The sequence below is a fragment of the Mirounga angustirostris genome, unplaced genomic scaffold (assembly GCF_029215605.1).
Source record: "Mirounga angustirostris isolate CCGP_5_RB_7025 unplaced genomic scaffold, mMirAng1.0.hap1 SCAF_3, whole genome shotgun sequence".
Classification (NCBI taxonomy): domain Eukaryota; kingdom Metazoa; phylum Chordata; class Mammalia; order Carnivora; family Phocidae; genus Mirounga; species Mirounga angustirostris.
Window position 1 is genome coordinate 160,758,409 of NW_026991711.1, and position 21,876 is coordinate 160,780,284.

Sequence of the window (21,876 nt, forward strand, 5' to 3'; positions counted from 1 at the left end):
TTTTCATCTCTAGGAAGGTAAAGGAAATGAAGGGAACTGCTGTTTTGGATCTAATTTTAACCAAGAAGAAATTGGTTGGTGAAATAGAAGTAGAAGGAAACTTTATTCATTTGTTCAATAATATTTCTGTGTCTACTACGTGCCAAACTCTTGGAAAATAGTGACCATGCCATTTTAGCTTTTGTGATAACCAAGGAGCAGGTGATGGTTATAGCCAGATATGTATCACAGATATTAGGAGGGAAATTTCAAGTCTCAGAGAAGAAATAGATATGATTCTATAGGCTGAGACTCTAGACTAAAGAGATGAGAAACCCAACTCTTAAAACTGAGATTAGGGCTCTATGTGCTCTCAAAGCTTCTCAAACCTCCCTTCTCAAATTCAGTATCACACTGGATCATGATTGCCTTTGCACTCACTTATCTATTTGTTGTGAAACTTTAAGCTTCAAGAGGGCAGCACTGTATCTATCATGTTTATCTCTGTGTCCTAGTAAATAGGACAGGACTTGGCACATAGCTGATACCCAATAAATACACACACACACACACACACACACTTCATTGTATATATAATGAATTAAGCAAAAAGCAATAATGAAATTCTGATAATATAATCATGAATATTTTTCCAAATTATCAAAGATAATGCACACACACACATTTGTCAAGTCTAAGAGTCCACAGTTTTTTTTAACAATTAGAACTAGAGGTTTGACAGGGCGCCTGGGTGGCTCAGTTGGGTTAAGCGATTGCCTTCGGCTCAGGTCATGATCCTGGAGTCCTGGGATCGAGTCCCACATTGGGCTCCCTGTTCTGCGGAGAGTCTGCTTCTCCCTCTGACCCTCCCCCCTCTCATGCTCTCTCTCTCTCTCTCTCTCTCATTCTCTCTCTCTCAAATAAAATAAAAAAACTAGAGGTTTTTGAAAGTTCTAAAACAGTGAGGAGAAGAGATGGCTATGGCTTCAAAGGGCATGCTCAGATCAACTCAAAATATAAAAGACCATTTAAAGAAGAATTGAAGGACAGGCAAATAAGAACAAATACCAAAGAGAGAAATAATCCCACTAGAATGGTGTCGGGAAGCCTAGAGTCCAAAGTGAGCTGAAGTATGTAAAAAAAATTCTAAAAACAACAAAAGGGACTTAAAAAGCTGGCAAGGAACAATCCTACAGAAAATGAAGGTCACAGAATAAACCAGACATAGAAAATTGGAATGCTTATGATGTCAAGTGTGTTGTTCCTGTTTTTGATAATAACATAGTTAAATTTCTGTCAAGAGTAGAGTATTATTTTTAGTTGTACTTTTTACTGTAGAATTTTATTTTACTTTTGTAGAATAAAGAACAAGAAAAGGACAGGACCTCTGATGAGAAAAACAAAGGACTGTTCATCTCTTCTTACTCTTGGCTTTTAATCAAGGATCATGATTTCCCACCTGATAAGGGAAATGGATCTGTTCTGCCTCCAGAACAAAATGAGGATAAGAGGGAATTGAAGCCCATGGCAGCATAATACCAGATCCTTAGCCCTTCCTCGTGGATTGGGTTCTCCTGGCCCAGATTATATCCACAGGCCTGAGAACACTCACACTTGGGACTCTCCCACTCCAACCAGCCATCTTGAAGGAATGTCAGCAAATGGATAAAGCCCCAAGTGCCTGGGGATTGGCAAAAAGAGAAAACATAGAATCTCAACAGAATTTTAGAATTTATTCTGAAATTTTTGAGAACACTTAGAAATGAAAGTGATAATCATTAGGTACCAACAAGAAATCAAGGGGGCTGAGTGATATTCCTGTTCAATAGAGTAATTGGAATGCAAGATGAAGAAAATGTGGTAGTTACAGTGTATAGGAATATCATGCAGCCAGTTTTCACAATATCTCAAGATTTCATTATAGATTTAATAGAGAAATATGAATGGAATAACAATAGTTAAGTGGATTCACAAGTAGGCTTGCATAACTAAAGCCAAAGAGTGCTAAAGAATAGGTCCATGTGATCATAGAAAGTGATCTACAGACATTTACTTCTGTTTTATTCTAGATATTTCTTTAGCAATGACTTTAAAAATGATGAATTTGATAAAAATAATCGAAATAACAGATACCTGTTGGGTTCTTATGTGTCAAACACTCTTCTATTACTCTGCATATATTAGTTTATATAATCCTTAACCACAATCCTATGCAGTTGATACTTTATTTCCACTTTATAAAAGAGTAAGCTGCAGCACAGAGAGTTTAAGTAACTTTCTCAAGGTCACACATTTCTTAGGTGTCAGAGCTGAGATTCAAGACCAGATTGTTTACTTAATGGCATAAATTACATAAACGATATCCTTCAAGCTTGTGAATGACCAAAGTGAAATGTAGAGCTGAAGTGGAAAGTTGTAGATTTGGTATCCAAAAGAATTCCAGTAGACTGGAAAAATTGGCCAAATTAACAAGGCAAAATTAATTTGAATTAAATGTATCCTCATGCACTTAAGTTCCCCCCAAAAAATCAACTGTAAAAGTAAAGATTGGGGAAATGGGACTTAGTAATGGATTGAATGAGGAAGTCTTGGGGGTTTCATTAATATAAGCTCATTATGACCAATGTATAGTGTGATTGATTGTCAATAAAACGCAATCTTAGGTTGCATTAAAAAAAGAATAAAACCATAGAATGAATATATACACATATTGTTATACAATATCTTGGTACATAATATGATCTAGCATAACATAATATATGGTATAGATATCATATATACCAGGGTGAGAATACGCAATACTATGTCACATGAGGAATGAATGCACTCTCAAAAATGAGGTTCTAAAGTTCTGACAATACAAAATGTTTTGTCTATAAAATAAGTTAGAGATTTGTGAAGTCCTTACCCAATCTAATATCCTGTGATTCTGTGAATGATTCCGTACTAGAATAGAGAAAGCATGCATAGGACAAATGTGACACGTGGGGAAGAGTGGTCAGATTTATGGACTATCTGAAGGCATAGCTAGGAACATTGCATGGGAAATTATAGGAAGGTGGTTGGTTCCATTTTACCTAAGAATTTACTCACAACTAGTCTCATGCAGAAGTGGCTATGTTAAGAGGTGCAGAATCTCCATCATGGAACATGTTTGAGCAGACACTGGATGACCACTTAATGAGGGTGTTGGAAGGGAGGCTCACATGCAGTCAGGAAGAAGGAAGACGTCTGAGTCCCTTCTAACTCCAGATTCCAGAAGAGTGGACAATTACTAGACCTCTGTGAAACAAGTATTGAGGGATGGATGTTGAGTGTTGAAGCTGTTCCAGCTTGCAGGACTGTGGGTAAGTTGAGACCTGAAGATACGTTCCATGGGAGTCAGATTGAATTATTAACCAAATCAAACAAAAAATCTAAGTTACACAGAAGGTATTCATTCCTTTCTGGTGAGTTTTCTTTCAAATCTGCCTCAATGGTAAGTCACAAATTATTTTCCAACAAAGCCATATATTTGGAAGCATTTCCTGTCTTGCCTACAAGCAGGCTCTTTCCATGACCATCTCAGACTCCTGGGCACGAGAAGCCCAGAGGAAATATTTCACTTCTGGGAGTATGCCTAGCAAGTATCAGCTAGACCTAACGATTTCAGTGTTCGTTTTCAAGCTTTTAGACAATACATGACAAAGGCAGAATGAGACACTTCATGGGAAACTTAGAGGAAACACTGAGGAGAGATTACAATACTACCTTGTCTCCCCTTTTGGAATCCTGGAGTTTCAAGGGACTCAGAGGTCCCCCATTTTCCTGAATTATAAGTGATCCCCTCTCCAGCATCCCACAAAGTGGTCATCCAGCCTATGCTTGAACAGATCCTGTGCCAGGAGACACATTACTCTCAAGACAGCATCTTCCACTTAAAGAACCAGATGTTAATATTCCATATCAACTCTACTTCAACTGGAACTTTTTTAAAAATTTTAAATAATAACAAAGACATAAGAGGTAATAGGAAGAAGGGGACAGGAACACAAGGAGATAGCAAGTAAAGGAAAGGGTGAGCAGGAAGATGAAAAATGGTTCAGCAAAATGTATTCCACCATGATTTGTCCTCACTGGGAAGTGGAGAACAAAATTTAAAACACTGAGAAAACATTGTTCTTCCCGTTGATAATTTTTCTATTCCATTTGGCTTTTCTGCCAAGCCAGCTTTACATTTCTGATTCTAATTCTTGTGAATAGTAAGATTTCCCAACTGGAGTGACCCCATTAAATAGTTTTTAAACAGTTTCCTTTATGTGCATTGAACCAAAACAATGGCGGCCATCTAGGGAAATAAGCACATGCTTGGGAATTAGTTTCAGAGATTCGAGTCCCTGCCTTGCTATTGACTGGCTCTGGGACCTTGCCCTGAACTCCTCTATGCCTAGTTCTCTTATCTATGAAATGAAGATAATGATACTTACCTTGCAGGAGCATTGTGAGGACTTGGTGAAATAGGCATAAAGGGATAAAACCCAACGAGATGCTTGAAGAGTTTTTGTTTTGTTGGCTGTTGTCTTCCCCAGTACCTAGGACAGTGCCTGGCAAAAGGAGGTCCTCTCCAAGTGTTTGTTAAATGAATGAATGAGTGGATGGATGAATGAATGAGCTCAGCATATGATAGCTCTTGCTAAAGGCATAGCAGCATTATCAGATATGAGAAGTCTTTGTAAAGCAAGAGGCTGATGGATTATTCAGAGGTTTGAAGAAGGAGAATGCTTTGTCACAGATCAATTTCTTTTTTCCCATCATACAGCATAGCTTCAGGATTTTTTAAAAAATTAAACTAAAACCGTGAGCATTATGTAGTCTTTCCTCAGTCCTTCCCCTATGTTTTTCAAGAGGTTATCTAGAGTGGTCTCATTCTGTCTATTCCTATATTGTTAGAAAGCTTGAAATGAAAAATGAAACCCAACTGAAGTCTGGCTGGCAGCCATTCAGAAATAGATTTTTTTAAGTAGATTAATTTTCAAAGACATTTTCCCTCTTTAATACTTACTCATATTTTTAAAAAGAATTACTTAGTAAAACAAACAAGAGTGTCTTTTCAGTGTCTGGTTATCTCCTTTTCAAGACAGAGTTTGGTAAGTTACATAATATTAACTTTTGGGTATTCCCGGGATACAAAACCAGGTAAAAATAGAACCAAATGAAATCTTTAATGTAATTTATGAGTTGCTTTCCCAGAATGAAATGAAACTCAGCTGCATAGCTTTTATTTGTTTTGGAGCATATATTTAATAGTAGTCAGATTAAAGTGTATATTTTTGCAAAACTAAAAGGACAAAGAATCAAGTTGCATCAGGTTGAAATGGTTTAAAAAAAAAAAGGTCAAGTTTTCAATTCAGCATTTCAAAAATAATAGAGAAAATTGGGTTTAGTTTCAGAACCCGGAACCAAAAATGACAGGGGAGTGGGTCAGAGAATTGGGGTGAGGTAGGGATGAGAAGGAACTCTCCCATTTGCTAAAAGGAAAGCAAAACAAGGACATTATCTCTTTGCTGCATTACGAACAGGGCAAGTGTATAATTGAAACCTCACCATATAACACCTTTCACCAACTGCTTTCTGGTGTCATCTAATTGCTTACTGCCTGCTAATCTTATCTCTGTTCAGAGCCAATCTTAAAATTATACTGCATTACAATAAGTTGAACACTTTACATCTACTAGCCAAGATACATAGCGGACCCCCAGTAAATATTTATCAATTGACTTCTGTGCAGTCTGGAGGCAGGCTTTATTTCCGGCCTCATGTGTGACTTACTTGTTTCTGCCAGAGAGGTTCAGTTTTGCTTTTCCTCTTAACTTGAAATGCCATTCCCATCATTACCAGCACTTCCTTAAAGTAGCGTAAAAGAGCCCCTCCCCTCAGAAGCCCTGTCTGATAAACCCACCTAAACTAAAGTCTTCTTGCCCCTCTAAGAAGCCCCTTTTATAAACATGATTGTAGACATTTCAGAATGATTTACGATTCCATTACTGGCATTCTTATTTCTCTTGGTTCTGACACACCCCCAGCCAATGCCCCACAATATCCATCCCTCGAGAAGCATTGAGTATCATTTCCCACAGGGACATAGATGTAAGGACCCTCTACATTCAGTGTCCAGGCCACAGGGAGCACCCTCAAAGGGCATGTTCTCTGGCTGGATAATGACATTTTTAGCATTAGTAAAAAAATCAAACCACCCTGATTGCTTGTCTCTATCAGTCTGCCAAGAATGGGTATAAGTGGAATCGAGGCTGTGAGAGATGGATCTTTTTCATCAAACAAGTGATCAAAACCTAATACATTTACACCTGAAAATTGCTTTAAGGTAGATTGGATGACTAACAGAAAGTCTTCCAAAGGGAGATAATATACGGTATTATATTTATTTGAGAGGCCTGTACAATATTTGAACTACTGTACAAAAACCAGTTTTGATTCAATCTTTAGAAAAATGATTTGGAAGAGATTAAACTACATATTGCTGAGGCCTATAGACCATCGTAAGCATTCAGTGCTTTCTGAACTTCCCCCGGTGTGAGTTGAGCCACAGGGCAGGCTGGAGCTCAACGCAGAGGAGAGAGGGTGAGGTGTGTGCTCCCAGGCCTCTCATGCTGTAAACTAAAGGAGTAAGCAGGCAGCCGTGAAAGGTTTACAAAGAACCCACAGCATACATATGGGTGAATGCAGCAATAAAAATCCATATCTGTGGGTAGAGTTAATAGGAGTATATAAATGGTAGGGTTAGTGGTTAAATGTATTTAGCATTGGGTTGTGAAAACCAATTAATTTTTGTTCTCTCAGATTCCATAGAAAGTGTACAGTTTCAGCCCTTTTGGGCTGAGTATAGGTTTTGATGGAGAGGAATGAACTAGAGGGCTAGTTTAGTGACCTGGTTACCCTGAACACAAGACTTTGCGTGAGGAAGAAATAAAATAAGTAGAAGACATTGAGGAAGTTACCTGGTTAAAGAGATGTGACACCTGAGGTTTGATATAGAAAGATGTTGAGGGCTTTAGTGCTCATGATTAGACCTTGACCCTGAGAATGACCAAAATATTGCAGGGTTAGAGATACCGGGGGAGGAGGAAAGGGAGTGGATTGGAGGGTGTGTAAAGTGACGTGGTTAGAACAGCCCTTGCCAATGCTGGTTTTAATGGTGGCGTTTAAAGTGATAACCCAGTCCTAGGGGCGCCTGGGTGGCTCAGTTGGTTAAGCGACTGCCTTCAGCTCAGGTCATGATCCTGGAGTCCCGGGATCGAGTCCCGCATCGGGCTCCCTGCTCGGCAGGGAGTCTGCTTCTCCCTCTGACCCTCCTCCCTCTCATGCTCTCTGTCTCTCATTCTCTCTCTCTCAAATAAATAAATAAAATCTTTAAAAAAAATAAATAAATAAAGTGATAACCCAGTCCTAGACGTTGAACGCCAGGGAATGAATTATTAAAGGCTCATTGCAACCAAGGAAGGAAAAATAAAATGAGAAGACATTTATTCCTCTTTTTCCACATCTTCACTGAACATTTAATTGTCCGAGGCACTCTGATAGGTACTTTGGAAAAGAGAAGGAGAAGTGGAATTTATCAGAGACAGGCCTTTGAAAGGGAAGGAATTCTTTTTGTAATTCATTAAATCTATTAATATCTTGTATATTTGAAGTGCTTTAAAAGTTCTTATTAATTTTCCCATCATAGCATATTTCAGGTGACAAATTTCTATTTTTTATTACAATTAGAAATTGAAAGAAAACTTACTAAGATAGTAAATATGACCTGTAGAATTTTTAGCATATCATAAAATAGTCAAAATGAGTTTTTATTATCTGTGATTACATTAGAATAAACTCAAGGGCATTAAAAATCATATTAATTCTCTCTTACCCATCTTAATACAGTTACCTGAAATCAGAATGTATGAAAGGAGATGTAGTAATTTTTAATTTGTTCTCTAATTAGCCCTAAGACTTCATTTGAACTTTGCTCTCTCTGTATTGTAACTGCTTATTGTCCTCTGAAGACAAGTACCTTAGCTATGAATTTGGTCACTGGAGCTCCGATCATATCTAGTTAGCCACACGGCCGGAAACTGTGACCTGGCCTGGGTTTCCAAGCCATTCCGCAGGGAAGAGGTCTTCGTGAAAAAGAACATGAAAAACAAATTACTCTGTGGGCATAGTCAGAGCCCTGCGAGTTTATATCCTTCTTGGCAACGCTGCATCCGGGCTTGCGGCCTGCCACCCATGCCTCCCTCGAGTTGCCCTCGTCCTCCCATAAGGTGTCAGTGTCCAGGGGAGGGGAGGGTGTAGCCCTGTAAGGACAATTTGTGGTCAGAAGTTTGCATTTCGAGGGCCAGCCCCATCACTGGCTACCTGCGTGACCAGCTAGATGCTAGTCTTAGTTTCTCACCTGTAAAATGAGGATTATGGAAAAGCAACCACACAGGCTATGGAAGAATCTAGTGAGATGATTTCTATTTATTTATTTATTTATTTATTTATTTATTTATTTGAGAGAGAGAGAATGAGAGAAAGCACATGAGAGGGGGTAGGGTCAGAGGGAGAAGCAGGCTCCCTGCCGAGCAGGGAGCCCGATGCGGGACTCGATCCAGGGACTCCAGGATCATGACCTGAGCCGAAGGGAGTCGCTTAACCAACTGAGCCACCCAGGCGCCCCCTCTATATTTATTTTATAACTCCTACTGTGTGCCAAGCGCTGTTTTAATCACTTTTATGAACATGAACTCATGTCATCCTCATTACCCCCCAGTGAGGTCCTTATTATTATCATCCTTATTATACTGATGAGGAAACAGAGCCATAGAGAGGTGGGGTAGTCTGCCCAAATCCCAAAACTAGTAAGAGGCAGAATTGGGATTCCAACGTGGTAAATGGTAATTATTTATTTTCTGTCATAAGAAGATAAGGAAGAATCTGAATAGCAGAAAATAGGCAGTTTCCTCTCCGCAATCATTTAGGGGCCCAAGATGCTGTGGATGTTGACAGAAGCACCTTAATTCATGCCCACGCCTCCACCACTCTACCACAGGGCCGGCTGTGCTGTGTGTGTGTGGGGGGGTGTCCTTGGATGACTTTGCCTGTGGGTGGTGACTGACATGGGCTCTGATGCTGGGGACCACGACAGGCCTGACCCTAAGGGGAAATAACACCTTTCTGAAAACATGTCGAATTCACATACTAGTTTTTTAAAAATCAAACCAACAAACAGAGGTAACATATCCAGGACTAACTTCCCTCCAGGTAGAACAGGCATGACAGGTAAGAAAGCCTCCATTCTGCCTGCCTTGCCCCCTCCTCCGCCGGTGGCTATCCCCACCCCATACACCTCACATTAGCTTTTCACTGGTAAAGACTGAACCCTCACCATGAGAATTTCATTCCTCTGGATGAGAGCGTGACCCCTCGTAAAATGTATGTACCCATGGACATGGTAGTACATGATTCATTTAGTGCAGAATTAGCCACCAGATGCTTCCAGTTAGGTCTAGAACCAGGAACAGGTTTTAGAAGGGGGAGGGGAGAGAGCAAGCCTCAGGGTGCAGTGCCAGGAATGTTTGCTAATTGATTGACACACCTGCACCAGTGTCACGGGAAGATTAGAAGCGTTTAGCAGATGACCATACCCAGAAGCTGACCTTTGGAATGATGACTAGAGTCCCAGCCTGTACTGTCCCTCAGCGTCTGAGGCAGTCAGCGTAAAGGTTGCAAGTTCGGTCTTACAGCTGTGCCTTCCCTAAGATAAGAAGACTGAAGAACCGGCCATTCACTAATAGGGGCCTGAAGGCAAAAGCACCGGCCAGTTAACAAGCCTTTTCTCAGAAGGTGAGCCCCTCCGCGCCTCTCAGGTGGCTGAGGCCACCAGCCTACTGCCGTTACTGGGCCACACCCAGGATCCTGCCACCTACGGGTTTCTGATTCCACCTGCGTCACTATCGAGATGACTTACTGGTCATGGTAAAGGCGTGTTGATAAAGGGGGCCAGTTGGAGAGCAGGGCTTATCTGCCTGTTGAGAAAGCCAGAAGCTCGGGCCTTGCACTGGGCACCTTGATCTGGAGCACGCCAGGAAGCCTCAAAGAGTGAGTTGAAGCTGATTTTGTCAGAAAGCCTTAGGAGGAACAGTAATTGTGGTGGGCAGGGGGGGCGGGGCGGGGTCAACGCATTAAAGGGGCTGGCTGCTGGTGGGCTCTCTGCTGCTGGGGGGGGCGGGGGTCAACGCATTAAAGGGGCTGGCTGCTGGTGGGCTCTCTGCTGCTGGGGGGGGGGCGGGGGTCAACGCATTAAAGGGGCTGGCTGCTGGTGGGCTCTCTGCTGCTGGATATCAAGGTGCTGCCTCAGTTTCCTGGTACTTCCCCCGCCACCCAGGGCCAGGGCATGTGAGGCAGTCATCTTACACTGTCTTTACTCCGCCAGTGCCATTTCAAGGAAGTAGGCAAAACCCTTCTCTGCTACTTTGAGAAAATCATTAAATCTTTACTAAAAGAGCTCTGACTTCATGAATTAGGAATATTGTGAGCTTCTTGGAACAGAGACTTTTGAAAGCAGACTCGGCTCCGAAAAGAGGATGGTTCCTTTACCAGGTGGTTTATTCCACGACAAATGAGCCAGCTTCCCCAGAGCTGGCTACAAACGTGTAGCTTTTCTTTGCCAAGTTTGGTTAGGATTTCTCTTTGCCAGTCCAGAGTTATGTTGCAGAACCACAATGCATGTTTTCTTTGGAGATGAGTATCAACGTTTTCTTTATAAAGCTGCTATAAAAAGTTTTAAAAAGCATACAGCCCCCACTGACGGCAAGCCCGCCTCGAGCCCTCTGCCATGCCCCGTGTCCGCGACAAGACTCGCAGGCAGCCCAAGGGCTGCTCCGCCCACGTCCCTGAGCCAGCTCCATGCCAGCTCTGATTTCCTTCTCCACCTCCTCGTCTGGCCTTCGTCTGTGTTTTTGTGTACATGTCTGTCTCCATCCGGTGATAGGATTCAGGAGGTCCCAGTTGAGAGCTCAGCTCAGGCACTTAACTGGCAGTGTGACTGGAGTAAATAGCTTACTCTCTGTGCTTCCATTTCTTTTTCTATAAAATGAGGCGAGCTTACTCCATAGAATTATTATGAGGATTAAATGAGTTGCTACATGAGAAGTGCGTAAGCGTTACTTTGTAACCACTGCCGGCATTCCCCGTGGAGCCTGGCACATGGTAGGTGTCCAGTGAATGTCTGTCACATAATAAGAACAAGCATTGCCCTCTGTAAGAATTGCTCACAGCTAGTCGAAGAACTGGGGGCTAGGAAAGAGAGGGAAAGCGTGTTCTTTTTCAGCATTTTGGGGAGTCTGTGTAAGGCACTTGGTGCTCAGGTGTGTGAAGACGAACCGTGCTTGGTTTTTTTGTCCACACCCGTCCGGGATCAGAGATTTGCTCAAGGGGCAGTAGGGGGGTGGGGGGCAAGCAGGTGTAATCTGCGGGAAGAGAGCCTATTACGGCGTGCATGAGGAGGGCAGAATTTCTCCTTCTGAACCTCATAATGCCAGTCACCTCACCTTTCCCAAGGCGTCTCTGAGGATGGACATGTTTTAAAGACTTGAGCTGACATCACTGCATCTTGAAACATAATTGAACGGCTGGTACAAGTGGGTACTTGCACTGGGCCCGGGTCACCCACATCTCTATGGAAACATATGCTTGCTTTCAGAAGCAGAGCCTTCCAGGAGCCAGCATCGGGTCACTTCTAGAAAAAGGCATTTATTTATATTCTCAAGCCGTCAGAACCCTATGAAATGAAATAATTTCACATTAAAGAGAAAAATCATGCCACAGCTGAATGCTAATAAAGCCTGCCACACGCCCACCCCATGTGCTCGCAGAGCCTGGGATCTGCTGCATTGATTTTAGTTGCCCTCTGCTCTTTTGCTTCCATTTGCATTCTGCTGCCTGGGGGAGGTGGTTTGGCACTCTATGCAAAAATGGTTAATCTTCATTCATACGCATTTGCCAGTACTAAAATGGAAAATTCAAAGCTGGGCCTGCCATAGAGTGTGCTTTGTGCTTTGTGCTCTCTGCTGCCTATGCGTGCAGCATATACAAGGGTGGACAATTTGGAGGACTCTGCCTCTACTCCAGTGCTGGGCTGTTGAGTGAAGACGTTCTCCCGGAGAGGTCTGGAACTGGCATCAGCAGCACATCTTGCCCTAGATGCGCTCAAGTGATATTCTAAGTGATTGGAAGCTTTTATCTGCCTCTGGAAGCAGGCCTTTTCAAATAAGTATCGACTGCTAATGACCTGTTTAAATAAAACATTCAATTTTCTTTCTTCTCCCCACAAAGAACTTCGTAGGCAGCGACATTTCTAAACCAAAGGCTAACCCTGCCTTTCAAAAGAGGCAGAGCCTGGGCTTTTAAATGTGAAATTTTTTCTGACATTTGCCCTTAAAATGCTTTTCAGCCAAGTTGTTCTAACAGTGAGTTTAGTACATTGAAGTGTCTTTGAATAAAAATGCAACCTTGAGGTGTTTTTTTCCCTCCAAATTAAACAAAAAAATCTAGGTAAGTATCTTTATATGAAATTCATATTTCAGTCACCATTCTCTGTTTCATTGTTTATGTGTCCTCATTCCTAATAATTAAAGCAGCTTTCCTCTGAGGAACAAGGCACTGCACAAGAATTTTTATTAAACTGTGGGAATTAAACCAGGGAAGAAAGAGCTAAAGCACTTGGAATAGAAGAGAGCTCGGTAATTACAACACCAGATAAGGAACAGCAAAGGACTGAGGGAAAGGGAAGACAGCACAAAACAGAAGAGAAGGATTAGGCAATGGGAGAGTCAAGCCACAGAAGTCCTATGTCATGTGCCATTTAGACGAAGTCCCGGTTTTGTTGAAGGAACACTGTTTCCCTCCTCAGCAGACGTGCAGGTACCCCTGGTTGTGTTGGGGGACTGGACAGTTAGTCCCTGCCCAGTTTAAAGGTGATCTTTTCAGGGAAACAGCCTAGTACATTGCAATGGCACCCACGCCTTTTATTTTTTTAAGGTGTATTTTCAACTTTCTGCCGCCTTACTTGTTGAACGTTCCCATCACTCCCAGGGCCCTTCCACACGTGTAGTCCTGAGAGCTTAAGAGGACCACAGAGGTCATTCTCTGAAGGATAGAGACTATGCTGCCCCAAAATATGACTGTAGGAGTTCAGGACTTGCTGCCAAACTATGCCCCTTTGACCTATTGACTTTTGTGGGCTATAGGCGCTTGAAAAACAGCAAATGCAGGGAGAGGCAGTGTCTGAACTCCTCTTGGTCAGTTTTGTCAACCAGGTAGGACTGTTGACTCCCGTCCTAGGAGAGGAGCCTAGAAGTTGACACCACACTCCGACACACTTTGTCATGAACTATCGTCCCTCTCATCTCTCCTAAAAATCTTTTGCTCTCCCCTGAGAGGCCTACACCCCTCCTCCCCTTTCCCTGTTAAGATGGTATTTAATTCTGAATTCTAAGCCCCGTTGGGAGCTTCCTCCCTTTTCCCTCGGTATCTCCTGTGTAGACAGGAGGTACACACGTTAATAAACTTCTGTTCGTTTTTCTCTTGTTAATCTGTCTTTTATTACAGAGGGTTGTCAGGTAAGAACTCAGAAGGGCATAGGTAAAATTATTTTTCTTCCCCTGCAACTCCAGCGTCTTATTCTGTAGCAGGAGACCTGAGGCCCTCATGCTATACGGTGACACTCCAGAACTTTCTTCAGATGTCCATCAGGATGTGGTGCCCCACATAGACAGATCTAGTCAAAACTTACCTGACCTCTTTCTCGTTCTCTCATAGCACTGCTCTCTGCTAAGGACCCATTGATGGCAGTAGAGAAGGAAATAAATTAATCTGTTGTATTCTGCCTTCTTCCAGAGGTAAACCGAGTAAAAATGCAGATGTCTCTTAAGTTTATACAGGTTAGGAGCTGGCACTCTAGGAGACTGGTGGACACTCTGTTTTGACTGAGTCTTTTTGCTGCTCCCGCCAATCACATTGAGTAATTGACTACCTACCCACAAGATCAGTCTTGATTCTTCCTCTCTGAGACAGCCATGAGAAGAAGTCTCAGGAGTACCCACGTGATCACAGCACTGTCTGGGCTGTACCAGAGTCAGACACATGGACACTTTAATTATTTTAATCTAGAAAGAAGAAGCAGTTAAACCTCAGGCCCTGGAATGTCATGGAGCCCCTGGGCAGCATCGAAGAGCCAAGGAAGCACTTTGTTGGCTCAGGGCCAGCTAAACGCAGCTTTCTACACTCTCATCTGAGGTAGGAAGCTGCAGGGAAACAGCCATCTCTTTATAACAAGTATATTCCTGTCCGTTCCTGTGTGAGTTTAGTGGTTTTGCTCTGCAGTGTGTATGCCCTGCGTAGGCACAAGGCCTACCTCACCTGCCTGTCCCGCTTGAGAAGGCAATGCCTGGGATGGGTTCCGTTCTCCCTGCAGAATTCTTGCTGCAGTTCATATACAGTGAGCCCCATGACTTGTTTACGATGGTTTTGAGGTGCCATAAGCACACTGGCTGTGGGCTCCAGAGTCAGACTGCCCCCAGGGTTGAGTCCTGGGCCTGCTATTTACTCTGCGACCCTGGCTTAATTACTGAATTTCTGTGCCTCAGCATTCACATGGATAAAACGGGGGATAATCATAATTTCTATTTTATAGGGGGAGGGTTAACTGAAAAAAATGTTGAGCACTTAACAGAGTGCCTGGCATTATAAATGCTCCATAAGCGTGTTAATTATTATTAATAAATGTTGGTGGAAAGATCATTCTTTAATGTAATCTGTGGGAAACTGGCCCCCCATTTATCTATATAGGCTTCTATAAGAATCTATGTGTGTGTATAGTGGTTGAGATCCAGGAAGAGGCCCTTTCTTAATATTCCCAGGATGGAGACTTGAGAGTAGTTGTTCTCAAAGCTTAGAGACCCACTCAGCTGTGTGCATCGGAATGCCCCAGGGGCCGACGAAATGCTCACTGCTGAGCTGCCCCCACGCCAGAGCTTAGGCTTCAGTCTTGTCTAACGAGGGGCAGAAAATTGGCATTTCTAGCAAGTTCCTAGGTGACGCTGATACTACCCTTCTGGGAATCAAACTAAAAGCAGCTACTCCAGGACAGGACTTTCCAATAGAAACACAGTGTAAGCCACATAGGCCATTTAAAATTTTCTAGTAGTCACCTTTAAAAAAGTAAAAAGAAATGGGCGAAATTAATTTTAATGTTGTATTTTATGTAACCCCATATGTCAAATATTATCATCTCAACACATGATAGATCTGAAAAATATTGAGACGGTTTACATTCCTTTTTTGTTGTAAGTCTCTGAAATCAAGGATATATTTTACAGTCCCAGCACATTCCGGTTCAGCCCAGCCACATTCAGATCTGGCTTTGCATGAAAATGACCTGGAGAGTTGCTTTTCTCAGGCCTCAACCCCCTCATACCAATTGGCATTGGGTTCCAGAGCTCCCTATTTCTGAAAGCTCTCCAGTTGATTCTGATGATCAGCCAGAAAGTCAAGTTGATCCCCATCTTCTACGAACTTGCTCATCTTCCCTCTCTGTACCTTATTTGTCGGGATGTCCGCCATTTAATTATCTCCTTCAGCTACATTGTGATAATTTATGAAATACCCTATTAACAACTCCAATTATGCATTATGATCTTTATGCTTTTATAAATCATGGAAGAATTTTGCGTAAATGGCCTTGAAAAAATTGCTAAAATCATTATTTTAAAATTTTTCTTATGTATTACCTCTGGTTCCCTGAATCCATGTCAAGAAAAGTGATGTAGTACCTGAGAACAAGAAAGTGAATCTAAAAGCAGTAATAGGTTTCAGAGAAACAAAAGTGAAACTTCATTCCTGTCTACACAGTAACACACGAGGGAAACAGAGTCAGAAAGCAATTTGGCATTTCAAAACCTTGTTTTCACTTTTTATGTTGTATATGATTGCATAAGAATTAGAAATACATATATTTTTTAAACTCAGAGTTTGGTAACTGATTAGATTGACATATATATTGAATTTCACGATTTGTATTAATTAGAAATGCTGAAACATATTTGCCAGAGTAAGATCTTTGCATAATGAGTAGTTCAGTTTGATACAACTTTGCCCATGAAGTGACTAGTGGTAGCCATATTTGCGGATTATTAATTTTGCACTGGAGAAGTATATAGATGATATATGGGTGATAAATTGTGAAATTCTTTTCTTTGGGATTGATATCTTTTCCTAGTAAATTTTTTGACTATGGAATACACACACACACACATATATCTAGAACGAAGTAAGAGATTAATCTGTTATTTCATACATTTCAGTCAACAGTTTTCTTGATCTTTATTTTTCTCTAGGATATATATAAAACTTAAATGATTATGTATGTTTGTAATGTTATTACTGAAAGCTAAAGTACAACTTTAAGGAAAAAAATTTCAAGCAATACCTAAGCTATTGAAACGTTACGTCGGTATCAGAATTCTGGTTATTTTAATTTTATATTGATTGATTGATAGGCACAGAACACGTATTTATGGATTTGAATAATTGGGCTTCAGTAACTGGTCAGTTCTGAGAACACTCTTAAGTGATAGTAGGAATTAGAAACCAGATGTTTTGCCAAGAAGTCAGAGATCCCTGTACTTTTCTTCTGGATTTAAAGCTCTTTTGATCAAGGTATGTTAGGATATGGGCATCAGTCCTGTCCCATAATGATAAACTACCATGTGTGGTGACCAAGTGTGATGCAAGGGAAATAAGGAGGTCTGTTAGTCCCAAACCCCTGTCACTCACAGCATTAGAGGCCTCTCAGATTAGCTAAGGGGTCTGCAACTCTAAGTTGCCAAACTCTGGGCTTATTATTTTGGAGGAGGTGACAATATCCGTCCTAAAGGAGAAGTTCTTTAACTATCTAAGTTAAACAATTAAGGGATGCCTGGGCGGCTCAGTCATTAAGTGTCTGCCTTTGACTCAGGTCATGATTCCAGGGTCCTGGGATCGAGTCCTGCATTGGGTTCCTTGCTTAGCAGGGAGGCTGCTGCTCCCCCTGCTTGTGCTCTCTCTCTCTCTGACAAATAAATAAGTAAAATTTAAAAATAAGTTAAACAATTAAGATTCAGATCAAATTGATCAGACTGTCCAGATGGAGTTCATGGCAGAAAAGAGAATCCCAAAAGAATAGAGGCACAGCACAGTTTCATTTTTATAGGGGAGAGAAAGTCAGCTCAGGAAGGGTAAGGCGCGTATGATGGCATGCCACTGTGAGGTGTGCTTCGGAATAATCCAGAGGGGCTGGTGCCAAACTGAGGGTGTGGACATTTAACAAGGACCTTCAGCACACGGATGATCAACCTTGCCCTAACGTTTGTCCTTAGCGATAGAACTCAGTTTGACTGTCTAGCCATTTAAACTCTTAATTCTTCAAGGCAAACCAAATTTGTGTTCTATTTAGACTAATATCCTTCATCTAGTTTCCCTAACTGGAACTATAGCTGATTTCCCCATCTCTCTGTTATACGCCAGCCAGCAGAAAGCCTTGCTGTGGAGAGAGCATTCATTGGAATCCACCTGGAAGGTACAGCCTGTAGACACAGCACTCCACACAGGCAAGGAGGATTAAGAAAATAAGATGGGCAAAGAACAGCCCCTACCAATATCTTTATCCTATCCTTCCATCTGAGAAACCTATAATAGCCCCATTCCATCCTCAGAGCCAGCTTTTCCTTACACGCACACACACACACACACACACACGCAAACATACACAAAATGTTGTAATTAATCCACTGGCACCACAACCAAAGAAGAGTCTTCTTGAGTTAGACTTTGAGGTCAAAGAGAAAGGGAATTGCCAAGAAAATATATATAAGTATATATATTAAGTAAAAGAAAGGTACATCTATATGTGTATATTTTTCATCTACAAATATAGTGCACCATTCAGTGCTGCCACCTCCTCAGATCTCAGAAATTTTCTGTCCTCAATGGAATTCTTCCCTGATTCCTCCATGGATTATAACACTCCAGCCTTAGAAAATGCTTCACACCCAAATCCTAGACATCAAAGCAAAACAAAAACAAAATGCTTTTTCTATCAGATTTCACATATCTATAATGGCAAGATTAGACGTGTCCAGAAGATTTAGCTAATGTAGTCTAATGAAAGGAGTTGTGGCTCACAGATCTATCCTAACAAATGACACTAAATCCAGCTGTCACCCTTGATCCTTCATAGTTCCATAGGTATAACCCGTATCCGCCCCTCCCCCACCCTTGTTTCCTTTCTCTCTCTCTCTCTCACACACACACACTGTCATGCGCAGAAAAATCCACGTGTATACAGTGTGTTTACATGCCAAAACTTCCATTTGAATAAGAAAATCAACCATCAGAAAATAATCCCATTCTCTGTTACTAGTAATTCTCAGAAGCAGCAAGAAATGAGAGGAAAATTCAGGTATTATTTGCCAGCTAGTATTTTTTTTTAAGATTATTTATTTGAGAGAGAGAGAAAGAGCGACAGTGCAGTGCAGGGGGAGGGGCAGAGAATCTCAGACTCCCTGCTGAGCTTGGAGCCAGACTCAGGACTCAATCTCATGCCCCTGAGATCACGACCTGAGCCGAAACCCAAAAGTGGGTCTAACTGACTGTGCCACCCAGGCCGCCCCCCTCCCCAGCTAGTATTATTTGCTTTCTGCCATATGCCAAGTCAGAGGATGTAGAATTTGCCATTTGGGACAGTTATTTAAATGGGAGCTGTATTCAGTGGCATGGACACTCTTTGCAGACAGAGCATATGGGAACGAGCTGTCTTACTGGGGATTGAGTTCTCCGAGTCTCTCCTGCTACTGTGCCCAAATGCATGTGTGAGTGGCATTATCATTTGGAAACTTATGAAAATGAAATCTTACTGTTTATATATCTGATAATACATAATAATATATCTATGTGGGTTTCCTATTTGAGTGGTAGTAGAGTTAAGATTACATATTGCCAAGCTTTCATCCTAAATCAACAAAAGATAATGGATCTGAATGTATGTTTTATTTAAGACCTAAATTTAAAACAAAATGGTGAGGAGAAATCAGAGAACTATTGCAAGTTATCCCTGAAATGTATCAACTCTAGAGACTCTCATTGTAGCATGAGTCAAAAAGAATCTAAGATAGAGTTTCAGTGCTTCTTGCTTGACAAAAAGCGTTAAACATGCAAATAGGGAGTGTATCGATATCTTGGCCTATCCTGCTGCTAATTTCTGAACCAATCTGTTTGCCCATTTAAGTCATTTATGCTCTATTCCAAAAAGAGATTGAAACTATTAAAGACTTAAGTTCTGTCTTCCATAATAATGGTGAAAGATTTAGACCAGATGAGAAGAAAGAAAATACCACCACTTCTTATTAAGAATAGAGATCTTCCCTGAGTGGGTCACTTCACAGAGAAGATTGGACACCAGAGGTAGAAAACCTAAAGAATTTAGGGAGACAGAAAGATTATAGGCAACTTTAACACTCCATTTGATAGAGGTCATGAATTTATAGTCATTAAAATTGTGGTGAAGGAATATATATGCCTTGATCTGGAAGGATGGTCATATGTGAAAAAGCCAGTTTAAAAAGTTATGTACAGTGTTTCTTATGTTTAAATCTGGAATCATTTATTCTGTTTTTTCCTCGAGAGCTTTGGTATAGTTATGTATATGCAGGAAAGACTCATTAAATGTTTGTTATATTAACTAGAGGCAAATAAGAGTTTTGGGATAGCAAGGATTGGGATGACAATGCCCAGTTAAAATAGGTATGCTTTTCCTCCTCTCACTGTTTTTGACCACCTTTCTTTTACTTAATAAGAAACACAGTTTGGGTGCACACCCATCTGCCTTTGTCATTTTTCATGTCAATACAGTATGAATAAAAGATTTTACATTGTCTTCTAGAGTTATCATAACATGCTTTTAGAACATATCTAAGACAAATGCTTAGCTTGAAAGTATTTTTACATTCTAAAATAGTATTTATGATTATGGCTGAATGAAATTGTTTACTATGTTGGGAGAGAGCATGAAAATAAACATTGAAAAATCAATTTTAAAACTTTAACCTTTTTTTCCTTCTTTATAGGGCTTATTCCACTAGAAGCAAGATGGCTGAACTCAATACACATGTGAATGTCAAGGAAAAGGTACGATATAGTTATATATTGGCTGTAGAAACTCCAAACTGAATAGTCTCTAGCTAGTAAAAATTCAGTTACAATGGAAGAAGGGAAAAATGGTTTGGGGGTGGGGGGGCGCCTGGGTGGCTCAGTTGGTTAAGCGACTGCCTTCGGCTCGGGTCATGATCCTGGAGTCCCGGGATCGAGTCCCGCATCGGGCTCCCTGCTCAGTGGGGAGTCTGCCTCTCTCTCTGACCCTCCCCGCTCTCATGCTCTCTATCTCATTCTCTCTCTCAAATAAATAAATAAAATCTTTTAAAAAAATGGTTTGGGGGGATACATAGTAAGTTTGACACACTAGAAAACCACTCAACAGAAAGAATCAAAAGGAGCATTTGCTGAATGTATGTTAAGCATATTATATTCATTTTCTCACTTAATCTTGACCATAACCCCACGAAGTTAATAGTATTGTTCTTCTCATTTTACAGGGGGGAGAACTGAGACACCAAAAAGTTAAGTAATTAGTCTAAGTTCACATAGCTAGTGAGCTCCAGAGCTGGGATTTGAACCCAGGGAGTGCCATTGTACAGCTCATACTCTTAACCACCATGCTGGGTTACATCTGAGGGCTAGGCTATTATGTTACATCTCCAGAAATGGCCTCATATAGAGATGGCCACAGCATTATCTAGTGGTTTAACCTGTAACGTTTCTTTCAACAGGGACAGTTCATTACTCTGAAAATCCCGCCTTCTCATTATTTGTTGGGGGCTGATTACCCTTCAAAGCCCTTCCAAGTCTTGTCCTCCTCTGTGAAGTTTCCTCCCCTTGGGGTTTCAAAACCCCTCACTTCTTATATATACTACTTGCACTGTTAGCTCCTAATGATCATAAACCATAGACCATATGAGACCATGGAGATAAATTTGTCCAAGCCATTCATCTGGCACTGTGGAGACTGAGGCCCTACGAGAGATTTGTCCATAGTTGTACAGCAGAGTGGGAAGGCCTCTCCACCTTCCACAGGGCCACCTCCCACCTCCACTAGATTGTAAACTACTTGAGGGCAGGAGTTTGTCTTTCACATCTTTGTTTCCTCACAGTACCTAAAACACAGAGTGAAGGATGGGAGCAGTAACATTTGTGGAGTCCCCACTTCTTTTCTTTCATTTGGCAAAGATGTATTGGACTCCTCCTTTTTGCCAAACACTGTTCTAGATGCTGGGATTATGGCGCTAAACATGTAGATGAGGTTCCTGCTCCCATGGAGCTTGCTTTCTAGGGCAGGGAAAAGGAGAGTCCATATTGAGACCATATAAATCCATTTCAGATAGTGGTACAATAAGGATGGCTAGGGGAGGGGGTACTTTAGGTGGGGTTGGTCAGGGCAGCCCTCTCAGAGGAGGTGACGCTTGAGCTGAGATGAAGACAACAGGAAAGAAACACCATGCAAAGAGCCAAGGGCAGAGCATTCCAGATAGAAAAGCAAAAGCTCTGAGGCGGGGCAATTTAATGTGTTTGGAGATCGAGTGGTCAGTGTTGCCAGAGTGTGGTGGGCAGAGGGATGGTAAGGGGACATGAGATCAGTGAGCACGGCGGGAGCCAGTGTTTGTAGAATAGTGGCTCTTCGCCTGTGTTCCTGGGCCTCCCCAGGATCCGTGGGTGGAATCCAGGGTT

At 41.6% G+C, this 21,876-nt stretch overlaps 1 protein-coding gene across 8 annotated transcripts in view; it reads left to right on the forward strand.

The window, feature by feature from the left end:
* Nucleotides 1-21,876, forward strand: part of SPATS2L (spermatogenesis associated serine rich 2 like) — a 165,589-nt gene that overhangs the window by 61,096 nt on the left and 82,617 nt on the right. For 4 of the 8 annotated variants that reach the window (XM_064586883.1, XM_064586882.1, XM_064586886.1 and 1 more), the window contains one exon: nt 20,163-20,223. The exons of 1 other annotated variant lie outside the window; for it this stretch is intronic. In XM_064586883.1, the coding sequence (XP_064442953.1) occupies nt 20,185-20,223 (39 nt within the window). In that variant the 5' untranslated portion in view covers nt 20,163-20,184. Of the gene's footprint in view, nt 1-14,172; nt 14,299-20,162; nt 20,224-21,876 lie in introns of all 8 variants that reach the window. 3 more of the 8 variants (XM_064586880.1, XM_064586879.1, XM_064586884.1) reach the window with 1 other exon arrangement.